This window comes from Lepidochelys kempii, chromosome 5 (assembly GCF_965140285.1).
Source record: "Lepidochelys kempii isolate rLepKem1 chromosome 5, rLepKem1.hap1, whole genome shotgun sequence".
Classification (NCBI taxonomy): Eukaryota; Metazoa; Chordata; order Testudines; family Cheloniidae; genus Lepidochelys; species Lepidochelys kempii.
The window spans coordinates 96,165,071-96,177,767 of NC_136384.1; the positions used below are offsets into that span (position 1 = coordinate 96,165,071).

Here is a 12,697-nt window from a genome sequence, read left to right on the forward strand (position 1 = left end):
ATTGTATAATTAAATGGGTTAAAATTAAATTAAAACACTGAATAACCATTTAACATGTGATGGTGTGGGTGCTACAACACTTTATTGTCATGGATGTGGAATGACTGCATTGTTTATGTTTGCAGTATTGCTGAAGCTATGTTGGGCCCAGAATATGAGAGAGTTAAAGTGGGTGACCACCTTCTGTTTATGGAAGAAGGGAGAAAGATGTTTTTAAGCTTCACAGAGCTCTTTCCCAGATCTGAGCTTGTTCCTTCTTCCAGCAAAAGTTGGTCAAATAAAAGATATTACCTCACCCACTTTATCTCTTGCATTATTTATGTATTGCATAACAAAGCACTACCATATTTGACAGTGTTCCAGAGCAGTCATGCAGCAAGATCCAGTGGTCAAAAGAAAGAGACGGGGGATATACAGATGACTTTTCATTAAAAAATGTTCATAACATTTTTGTGTTGATTTGACTTGATTGTGTGTTTCATTGTGGCCTACTCAATGGCGATCTGGGTTGTGAACACATATACAATATAAACGAGAGGAAAACCAAAGGGACTGTTTTCATGTTTAGATTTGGATTAGATATAAGGTAAAGTTCAGGATTCTGATTTGAGTTTGGGTTTTAACAGCAACAAAAGTTGCCAGCTATTTTCATGAAATTTTGGACAAAAATGGAGGAAGTGCTTCTGAGCTCCACTCTGAGCATCTTGTAAGATTTTCTTCATCTTAGGTGAAAATCTCAGAAGGTAATTTTGGCCACATCCAAACCAGAAATGGAAGAAACAAGTTTCTAGTTTTGGTTCCAACCTGTAAGCTGGACTATTGGTGTTGGTTGAGATCCAGGAATTTAAAATCAGACTCCTGCTACCTATTCAAAATGTGAAAGAGTTCTGATTCAAGGTTTTGATTTTATTTCATGAATAGTATAAATATTTCACTAGATCTTTGGGCACCATACAGTTGTTACTATTAAAGAAAAATTATTTTTAGTATTCTAGACCTGTTTTTAAATTATTTTAAATTCAGTGCACACTGAGGTGCTAATCCTTCAACTGGATCTGCATGGGCGGGCAGAGCCTTGTAACAGGGTGGAGCCCACTTGACTTTGAGGAGACTTTGTACAGTCCCAAGAGCTCACAGACATGGATCTGATTGCAGGACAGTGGCCTAAATAAGTACTTCCCCCTTTGGTGTAGAAATGCATTTCTTTAACACTTTCTGGGAGCATTCAGTTTCTTTTTCACCTTTTACAGATTTTAGTCAGCTTTCCTAGAATAGCAAACAAAAATCTGAGTTTATTTTAGGAGTGAAGAATTAATTTGAAAAGTCAAATTATAGCATTTCAAGTAAATATTTGTTAATTAAATAATAAATGTTATGCAATGATCTTCTTAAGTTTAAGAGGATTAATGTGTTCAAAGTTCATTAAAAAGATAGGTAAAGCAAGATAGCTGAGAAATCAACTGACAAGAATAGGTAGGCAATAATACTATTAGTATACATTTGTAACTGTCCTTACAATGACTTTTTGAAACCACTGTATTTTCCAACAGATTTGCTGTGAATTAGAAGAATGTCAGAATCCTTGCCTGGAGCTGGATCCTTTAGAATGCGGATGTGACCAATTCCTCGTTTATCACCAAGACAATACTTTGGTGACTGGTGATCAAATTTTTCTAATAATTAAAGAAGTTATTAACAGAAGACAGCCAGAAATGGTACCAAACAGCAGAACGTCTTCTACTGAAGCTGTTGCTGGGAGTGCTCCACTTTCACAGGGATCTTCTGGTATCATGGAGCTATATGGTTCTGACATAGAACCACAGCCCAGTTCTGTCAATTTTATAGAAAATCCTCAAGATCTCAATGGATCTATCCAAGCCCATGTTGATGTTAATATAGACCTTGTGAGTCCAGACAGTGGATTGGCTACCATTAGAAGCAGCCGGTCTTCCAAGGAGAGCTCAGTTTTTCTCAGTGATGATAGTCCAGTTGCAGAAGGTGCTCATCACAGTCTCCTTCCAGGTTTTGATTCCTATAGCCCCATTCCTGAAGGAGCAATACCAGAAGAACAACAACCTCAGTCTAGAAACAACAGTGATAACTTTGATTTTTTCAGTTTTGATCTAGCACCTATGGTTACAATTCGATCTGAATCTTCTTCTCGTTCTGTTGATTATTCCCCAGCAGATGACTTCTTCCTGAATAGTGATTCATCAGAAGGACAACCACCTATTGTGCAGAAAGAATTTGATGAGACAAATCTATCAGAAAATGACATGGCTAATTATTCATCCAATTTACTAATGACTACAAATGAAGAAGACAGTTTAGTAGAATTTGATGATGAATTTAGGCAAGAAAATCCTGGAGATTTGTCTGAAAAAACTTCAAGTTTGACAGATTTAGTGGAAGATGATTCTTCTTCACCTGAGGTGTTGAAAAATGTTGAAACAAGAATTCCCCCAACTCCTATGAACAGTCTTGTAGAAAGCTCACCATTAGATAATGGACCACCTTTGTTTTTTCCACAAGATGTAATTAAAAAAATTAATGAAATAGATAGTGCAAGCTATTCTCAGTCACGTGCTAGGTATGGAAGCTGGTGGGATGGTTTTGAATTAGATTCTAAAAATGCTGATGCGTGGAGTTCAAGTGAACAGGAATCTGTATTTCAAAGCCCTGATTCATGGAAAGATTGTAAAGCAAGCCCATTACTTCAGGAGCACTTTGATAGAAGAGCCTCAGATTCTGTATTTCTGCAAAAACAGCCAAGGCAGACGGAATACTCAAGAACAGGTCTGTGGGAGAATCAGTTTAACCCTGTCCGAGATAAACATAGCTTAGAGCTGCAGAAGAAAACCACTGAACACTCACACGGGCAAAGTGCACCTTTAGCGGAGACAAAACAACACAGGGAAGCATTTACTAATTTGTGGAAGTCCAGTCAGCTGACCCCAGTGATATCAGCTCCATGGTGTAACACTGTAGGTGAAAGTGGACAACTCGATGCAGAATCTTACGATGTTTGGACAGAGTTTGATCAAGAAGACGGCGCTAAGCCATCAGAAAATGTATGGAGTATGCTGAAACTGGACACTGATCAAACTTCTGTGAGGAGTCGTGAAGCCTGGGCCATGTCCAAAACTAATCTATCATATTCTTCAGAAAACACTGCAGAAAATGAGTCTGAAAACCTGAACAATGAAGTAGCTTCAGAAGCCTGGAACAAAGGGAGGGCTTATCCAGTGGAAGAATACAGCACTTTTGCAAATACAAAGTCCAGTTTTGATAATGTGCAGAACAATTCTAATCTAGCCATAGAAAATCAAAATGTATTAGGTGACACTAAATATAGACCAAAACAATTTGAAAATATGGATGTCTGGGATCTGTATGAAAAAGACATAGAGAAAGAAGTACTAGAAACTCTGGTTCCATGGGAAGATTCTGTCTTGTCATATAGATGCTCAGACTTTAGCTCATCAAATGCCGGTGAAGATTTAGTTGTTTCTCCACCAGATACCAATTATTCAACATCTGATTCATACATATCACCTACATATATAGGGGACGAAAGGGAAAATGAGGACAAGCATTTTGACAGAGAAACAATTTTCGATGAAGTGATTAACTCAAATTCAGATGAACCTAAAATATTGGCGGAAACAGATAAGGAATCATTACCACAACCATCCATTAGAAGCATGCCTTTTCTAAGCTCAGGAAACACAGAAATGTGGAATGTGTCTCCTAATAATGTCAGTCAGTTAAAAGCAGAAAATTCTGAAATTACTGCTCTTCCAAACACTTGTACAGTTTCACGGAATTCAGAACAAATAGCTGCTAAGTATTTTTCAGGTGATGAGAATATCAGTGAAAGTAATTCTAGTTCTGAGGACACTGGAGTCATGCAGGTGTATAATCAAACAGTCAACCACTTATCTCAGCCACATGGTGGACTGAATACCAGACCAACTGCAGCTGAAAAAAATGTAGAAATATGGAACAGGGTCATCCTTGAGGATACACAGTCATCTACAAGCACTTCAGAGATGGGTAATGGTTTGGACTTGAAAGGAAGTGACTTAGAAAATGAGGTTTCAGTTAATGGGCAAGTACAAGAAAGCATTAATAAAGATTCAGAATTGAGAACTCAGCTTTCAGAGCAACAGTTGAATCTCTGGAGTGTACACCTTCAGCAGAATCATCAAGCAGGATGGGAGAATAATGGTATCTCTGGTACTTCTCAACAAGGAATAGATGAATATAAAAGAATAGATGAGATGAGTGGACAGCTAACCATTAGCAATGTTTGGAACACAACCATGCAAGATAACAGAGTGTCACCATCAGTGTTATCCAAACTATCATGTATAACAGATTCAGAAGAAAGTACACCACCATCCGAAATTCCTAACTCACCAGAAAAAATAAGGAACAGTGACATTTTCAAAGCTTTAGAAACAGAGAAATCAGAAATAAATATGCCCTTTTCTTGTCCGTCTAACCCTGCCAATCAGGAACAGAGGAAAGGAACTTTGCAGAACAATGCAGAATCTTCTGCAACAAGTCACGAGGAAGAAAGACATTCTGGGCATTTAGATTTCTATAATCTCCAAAATTACAGCCATAGTAATATATCACAGTCACTTCCTAGAAATACTGATAAGGAAAGTACCGCTACAGAGGGTGCAACAAGTCCCGAGATGAAAAGTGCCTCTGAAAGTTATAACAAAGGTGAGGATGGCCAAGAAAATCATTCTCCTACAGTGCCTGAAAATCTAGATAGCTGTAATGACTCTGCGAAGAGTAGCTCTCAATCAGTTGCATCAAGTCCTTTGATAAATGAAGCACCAGAGGTGTTCAGAGGGGCTCAGGAGAGTTTATCTGAGGAAGTTCCTAGCAATTTAGAGATCTGCAGTTTTGAATTAGGTTTTTCTGAACTCAGTCCAGAGATAAGTGATGCTCATGAAACACCTTTCATGAGTGAGATTCTGCAGACTAAAATTCAAGTGAATCCCTCTTCTGAATCTGCTGAAGTGCCTGGCATTACAAATATATCTGTGATGGATAATTCATTATCACATGAAATGGATTCTGGGGGAAATGATGCTTCTGAAGGTTTAGAATCTGGGAATAAACTTCCAGATGAGGAACATGTTGACATCACATCTCATCATGATTTTCCCCAAATTCTAGGTGTTTGGAATTCACACATGTGTGAAGATACACAGTCTCCTGGAACAAGTCCTGAGACAAGTGAGGTTCCTGAAATGACAAACACCATGAATAGCCTTCCAGGAGATACACAAATCGAAAGTGATTGTGAAGAGGATAATGTATGGAGTGGTTCAACAAATGATTATACACAGTCCAGTGCCACAAGTCCTGATATAAGTGATGCCTCTGAAAATGTGCATGTTTGGGGGAGCATGCCAGCTACCTGTCATAGAGAAAGTGAAGTCATTTGGAATATCACCAATGATGGATTAGAAAAAGCTCCTGAAAAGGGGGGCTTTGAGAATAAAAGTCAGGAAGAATCTGAAGAGAGCATTGATCACAAAGTTCCTAAAAATTTAGATCTTTGGAATGCACATGTAGATGATGATACAGTATCTTCTTTATCAAGTCCTGAAGCAAATGAGGATTCCAAAAATTCAGAGGCACCTCAGGCAGTGATAGAAATAGATTCCAACTATCAAGCAAATGAGAATAAAGTTTCTGAAACTAAAGAACACTATTATGCACAATCCAGTGTAGTGAGTTCTGAAGACAGTTTAGATGCTGAAACGGAACTGGAGAAAGAGGTTCAGATGGCCATCTTAAATAAAAACTCTGAAAATGTAAAATCTTGGAATATATCAAAGGAAGAGGATATTATGCACTTAAACACAACTAACAATGATACCTGTGAAGCTTTTGAATATTTAGACGGTTGGGAAACAAGTCAGGGAGAATTTCAAGTGAATACTTTCCAAGAAAATCCACACCATCCACATGTTTGGAATTCATGTACAATGGATTACTATATTGCCCCATCTTCTGCAGCAGGACATAAAGAATATTCTTCAAAGAATTCAGAATCATGGAATATATCATTGCAAGCTGATTCTGAAATAAATCAAAGGTCCACTGTGGAAACATTTGGATTTCCGGATGACCATTCAGAATGGTGGAATTCAGAAACGCATAAACACAAGCCAGTAGAGGGGCAATATTCTAATTCAGATGGTGGTTTAGAAATTAATCAATTGGCAAACATTAAGCTTGATGCCTGGGGAGCACCAGTACAAAGTGAAGAACTAAAAGTTGCATATCCTGCTTATCTAGGTAGCCACGAAAATCAGTCTCCCCCTCTGTACTTTAATGAAGAGAAATATGAAAGTATAGTGCATTCCAGGAATATTCACAAGAGTCAAATTGATCCAGATATTGTACAGCATAAACTGTCTGATCCACTGGCACTGGCTAAGAAAGAAAGGGATTTAAAAGAGCAGCCTTTTGTCACAGTTGATGGAGATCAAGATACTTCTAAAAATGCTTTTCCAGAAAAGTGGCAACCAGATATGCCAAACACATTCGCTCAGGCAAACCTAATACTTGATCTTTCAAGAGATAATGTGGACGTTCAAATAAAAACTTCAAATAAAGATCTATTTGTTCAAGAACAATGGAATACCGGTGGAACTTCAGAATTCTGCAGCTCCCCCAAAAATGCTTTCATTGCAAATGACTCATCCCAAAAACTGATAGAAAAGTCAAGCCTGAGATGGAACGAGTTAGCTGAAGTTCGCCAGATTACATGTTCCCCATATACTTTACAGGACAAGACTCAGGAAAGTAATCAGCTATTCTCAGTTGATCCTGATTTGTGGACTGATGCTGAACAGCTTTTCATTTTGAAAGCTGAGGGTGAAAATCCTGATATATTAAGTCACTGTGACCAAGACAGTAGTTCACGGGCCTCAAACAGGCCTGATGTTTGCCATGAATATGAAGCTAAGCATGCTTCTTCACAATCTACTCAAGCTTTGGCTGAGGCTGGAGAAGTTAGTCAGTTGGTTCTCACAGTGTCCAATATAAGCAAAGAAGCAGACTTTGATGTTAAACAGCAATTAGTAACTCACAAAGTAGAGACATATCCTGATCGAAATAGTCCAGAAAATAATGATGGAACACAGGTTGATCAGCTAATATCTCCTAAAGCTCATGAAGCTTCTGAATTCAGAAAGGAAAATATCTTAAAAAAATCTGACTTAGAAAAGAAACCAGTTGTTGAATCAATAGATTCAGCAGGCTCCTCTGCTGAAGATTTGGGAATGGCTTCCTTGCATCTTAAAGATGCTTACTATGAAAATAATATTCTTGCAGCTTCTGTCAAGGTAGTTCACTCCCAGAGACATTTAGTTGCCACTGATTTCTTTCCCCTTGATAATTCGGAAGAAAGCATAAAAGATATGAGTGTCTCAGCTGAAACTGGCCAAATTCCAGCTATTGACCATACAGCAGTGACTTCCGATAAATTAGAAATATCAGACATGTGTGTTGATGGGAATGAGACTGGTATAGAAAATAGCTCCAACACATCAATCACTAACAGCCAGTCATTAGATGAAGTAAGCAAACTGACAATATTAAACAGTGAACACAATGTAGCAGTAGAAAGAGATGCAACTGACGAACAAACACTCTTCTTAAAAACCTCATTGGATGATAATGATAGAGATGCTGCAGTTTGTCAGCATGCTGACGATGTCGTAAAAGAACCTGAACATTTGCCTGATAGCCATAATCCTTGGTTTAAAGAATCACCTAATGAACAGTCACCAGTGGTGTACTCTTCTCCATCTGATGTATCGTTTAATACAGAAGCCACTGGCAGCAAAAAGAGAGGAAAGGAAATTTCATTAAAGCAGCAGTTTTCTGGCAATGTTTCGGTGGAAATGCCATTATCTCCACTTACTCCTCAAAAAGATAAAATGAGCTTTTTAGAGACCAAAGACAGCCTTGCCAAAGATCAGTCATTTGACTCATTTGCAGAGTGCCTCCAGGAAGACCAGGCATTGGGATCTTTACCATTAGAGTCAGAAGTGATGCCTGAATCCTCTGATATCGTGAAAGGATTAGAACATGAAGCACAAACAAGTAATACTCATTCACCAGCAGGTGGAGTCACAGGATCACCCAATGGTAAGAAATTATGCACAGTCTAATAAAATAAGTTAATGGGACAAAGTAGTAAATGTCTGAGAAGGAGTATTGCTACTGAACAGTAAGATACAGTATAGCTGCTGCATGGTGAGACTTTAGCTGAGTGGCATTTGGAATACATGTGTCTTCCTGAAACTCTGGACCTTGGAAAGACCTGTATTCTCTTCATTGTAGCTAGATCAAAAACTGAAACTTTGAAGGAGGGAGCGTCATTTACCGCATATTTGTATAATGCCTGGCATAAAGGGCCCCAGCCTCACTGGCCTCTTGGCACTACCCAATATTAAATAAAATAAAATAATAATAAATAATAATAATAATATAAAATGCAAGAATAAATTAACACAGGACATAGGCTATCAAAGGCAAATAAAAATGGGTTTATTTTACAGGACTCATTTGAAAAACAATAATTGCTAACTGCTGAAACTGAAATTTTGTTTGTTTTGCATTTTAGAAGCTGCCAGTGACACCCTCTATACTGAGGGGAATGGAAGAAATTCCACTGAGAGCCCTGAACTGATAAGTACAGAGAGTAAGGAAGATATGAGGACACAGGTGAACAAAGATCAGACTGCACTAGAGATGGATTACATCCTTGTTACTACTGAAGAAAATGGATCTGTGAAGAAGGATATCCTTGAAACAAAGGAAAGTGATTTTGCATTTCAAGAAGCTAATGTGGCTGAACAAACAGAGTCTCATGAAGCCTTTTCAGCAGGCTCCTCAGATACATTTCAGTCAATTTCCATAATAAATGAAAGTAAAGACCAATCTTTTTTGACTACTGAATGGGATTCTTTTCATTTAGCAGAGAAAAGTCCTTCTGTTTTGCCTCAAAGACTGGGTGATGAAAAGAGATCCCCTGAAAGCCCTGCGCAAGACCACAGTTGGACAGTGCTGGGCAAAAATGAAGTCAGTGATATATCACCTGAAGAAATTTCAAGCAGGACAGAAACAATGGACTTAGGGTCTGGACATTCTGTCAAAGAACTGGAAGCAGTTTTAGACCAGGAGTTGATCCATGACAAACAATCTGGAGTTCAGCTAAAAAAAATCCCTCACAAATCATTTGAACAAGAGAAATATTCTCCCTTAGACAGTCTGACGAGGGAGGACAAAAATTCAAGCATCGTAAGGACAGATGCTCTTTTATTGCAGGTTGTTGGCGGTCATGGTATATGGGAAGTACATTCACAGCAGCATCCTGGAGATGGCATGGCAACTGAACAAGAAATGGAGGAGGAAACAGAGTTTCTCAACAGTGAACGAGAACTAAATCGAGTTTCAGGGTAAGGAAATGCCCACACAGTCTGTTTTTGAGAATCTTCTAGGAAACGGTAGTCAGTGTTATTTAAATAGATGAGGATCCTGCAAAGGTGACAACATTCCAAAATGAAGTATTAGTTGTACTTACAGGATTTCTCTCTCTCCTTTTGTAACAAACAGAGCCTAGGTTAGTGATAGCCCAAAGTGGGTCCATTTAAAATTGTTTCATAATTTTGAAGGAGATTATAGGAACCACAAGGATAACCTTTCCATCACAGGCATAATTCCAACCCCAGTTTACACCACGCAGCTTTTAGCAACAAAAATCGGGACTGTCCCTATAAAATCGGGACATCTGGTCACCTTATGTTAGGGTCCCCTTCCTACTCCACCATTTTAAAACAATAGACCTATAACTAAACCTGATCGTCACTTTGTTTTTCAAAGTAAGGATCCTGGGAAGTGTGAGGGAAGCTTCTTTTTGGGAATCAAATAAAAGGATTTAATTGGCTTGTTCTTGCTTCGCCCCTTTACAGCTGCAGTTTGGTGGCTTTTTTTTTTTTTTTTTAAATGGGGAAGTTGTTCATGTGAAATGCAAGATACTGCCCTTGGGAGGGATATTTCTTATTGCATACCAGCATTGGGACTTAATTGGAAACAGAGTGCTTGATGACATTTAGAACTTCCATTACCCCGCTATAATTGGTTCACATGTTGTTTTAGGCTTCCTGAAAATTTCACCAACAAGCAGCAGTATTGACAGTCAGCCTGTTTTCAAGAAGCACTGCATGCATTACTGCGGCAGCGTACACTGATAATTGCATGTACTGACAGCATTTAATATACCAAACAACTACAGTTTGCTGGCCCAAAACAAATCACATTTGAATAAGATTAATGCTGTACTCGGTGAAAAGAACAGGAGTACTTGTGGCACCTTAGAGACTAACAAATTTATTTGAGCATAAGCTTTCATGGGCTACAGCCCCCTTCATCAGATGCATAGAATGGAACATATAATAAAAAGATTTATATACATACAGAGAACATGAAAAGGTGGAAGTTGCCATACCAACTCTAAGAGGCTAATTAGGGTTGGTATGGTTTCAGAGTAGCAGCCGTGTTAGTTTGTATTCGCAAAAAGAAAAGGAGTACTTGTGGCACCTTAGAGACTAACCAATTTATTTGAGCATAAGCTTTCGTGAGCTACAGCTCACTTCATCGGATGCATACTGTGGAAAGTGTAGAAGATCTTTTTATACACACAAAGCATGAAAAAATACCTCCCCCCACCCCACTCTCCTGCTGGTAATAGCTTATCTAAAGTGATCACTCCCCTTACGATGTGTATGATAATCAAGGGGGGTGAGGGAGAAAACCTGGATCTGTGCTGGAAATGGCCCAACTTGATTATCATACACATTGTAAGGAGAGTGATCACTTTAGATAAGCTATTACCAGCAGGAGAGTGGGGTGGGGGGAGGTATTTTTTCATGCTTTGTGTGTATAAAAAGATCTTCTACACTTTCCACAGTATGCATCCGATGAAGTGAGCTGTAGCTCACGAAAGCTTATGCTCAAATAAATTGGTTAGTCTCTAAGGTGCCACAAGTACTCCTTTTCTTTTTAGGGTTGGTATGGCAACTTCCACCTTTTCATGTTCTCTGTATGTATATATATATATATATCTTATTATATGTTCCAAACTATGCATCTGATGAAGGGGGGCTGTAGCCCATGAAAGCTTATGCTCAAATAAATTTGTTAGTCTCTAAGGTGCCACAAGTACGCCTGTTCTTTTTGCAGATACAGACTAACACGGCTGCTACTCTGAAACCTGTTGTTGTATTCAGTGTTTTTGTAGCCTTGTTGATCCCAAGCTATTGGAGAGACAAGCCTTGTATGTAGCTATGACACCACTCTGAGAATGGTTCCCAGACCCAAAGAAGAGCTCGGTGTAAGCTCAAAACCTTGTCTATCTCACCAACAGAACTTGGTCCAATCAAAGGTATAATCTCACCCACCTCATCTGTCTAAGATTGATGTTGGCAATCTCAGAACCTCAATAGTTCCCTCACTGATTTTTCCCCCCAGACAGGTTAAAGAAACCTCCGTCTCCTGTTCTGTTTCAATCCACACATGGTTAAAAAAAACCTTCTGTAGAATACTTCAGCTATTTGGTATTTTTTATCTCAAATAAACATTGGTTTCATTCTAAGTGTAGGCCCTGATCCTGCAAACATTTGACTTCAATGGCACTACTTGCATGCTGAAAGTTAAGCACCTGCATAAATGTTTGGCAGGATTGACGTTTGGCGCCTTAGTTTTTTGAAGAACAAACATTGTTTGTTGCTGTACAAAACCATAAAGGAAGAAGACATTGTCCCTATCTCAAATTATTTATAGTCTATAGATGGACAGCACAAGAATGCATTGAGGATGATGGTAGCTTAACTGACATCGGTTAGCATTTATTGCCATAGAGGAAGAAGCATATCTTCAGAAGAGGTTTGAAGGCAGAGAGGGTCGGTGCTTATCAATTTCCGTACAGTAAAAAAGTAAAGCAATGGAAACTCTGTCCCAGTGCTTGACCTTGAGACTTTCATAACAGATGGCCAAATGGGACAACAAATTGGAAGGGATACTTAAGAAAGGTGTGGGTTTGTTCGTCTCACAGGCGCAAGTCAGCTGTAGGCTCTTTAGCCTCCCACTAAAAGCATTTTATATTAAAAGCTGCCAGATGCTGGCCCTGCTTAAGTCACCCTGATTAATTACATGGAGACAGCATCCCAGGCTTCTCGCATGCCATGCCTGCACGACTCAGTGGTGTTAATGTCTTCACACAGGAAGTGAGAATAATTCTAAATATCCATTTTTCACTGCTATTTTTATGTCACCACTGTGAATCTGAGAAAAGTTTTGAAGAAGCAAAACACTAAATAGCTAACTTTTTGGTGAGATTCCTCAAAATATGGGGGCTAATTCTGGTCTTACACAGACACTAGAAAAATGAGTCCCTGTAGGTCTGAATTTGTCAAAGTGCTCAGCACCCTCGGTTGGAACCCAATTTTCAGAAGGGCTCAGTCCTGTTTAGGAGCCCGGGGGGGCAGATTTCCAAAGGAATGCAGCATGTTGGATGCTGAGCTCATTTGTAACTTTAGCCCAATTGTGGGTTCTGAGCATTTGAAAAATGTGGCCCTCTGTTACAGCAACTAGT

General features: G+C 38.9%; 1 protein-coding gene across 5 annotated transcripts in view; it reads left to right on the forward strand.

Moving 5' to 3' along the window:
• The window catches only part of PRUNE2 (prune homolog 2 with BCH domain), a 186,042-nt gene that overhangs the window by 110,703 nt on the left and 62,642 nt on the right, over positions 1-12,697 (forward strand). For 4 of the 5 annotated variants that reach the window (XM_073345108.2, XM_073345110.2, XM_073345109.2 and 1 more), the window contains exons 1-2: positions 6,473-8,190; positions 8,669-9,503. In XM_073345108.2, the coding sequence (XP_073201209.1) occupies positions 6,567-8,190; positions 8,669-9,503 (2,459 nt within the window). In that variant the 5' untranslated portion in view covers positions 6,473-6,566. Of the gene's footprint in view, positions 1-1,550; positions 8,191-8,668; positions 9,504-12,697 lie in introns of those variants that run through there. The other variant, XM_073345112.2, reaches the window with a different exon arrangement.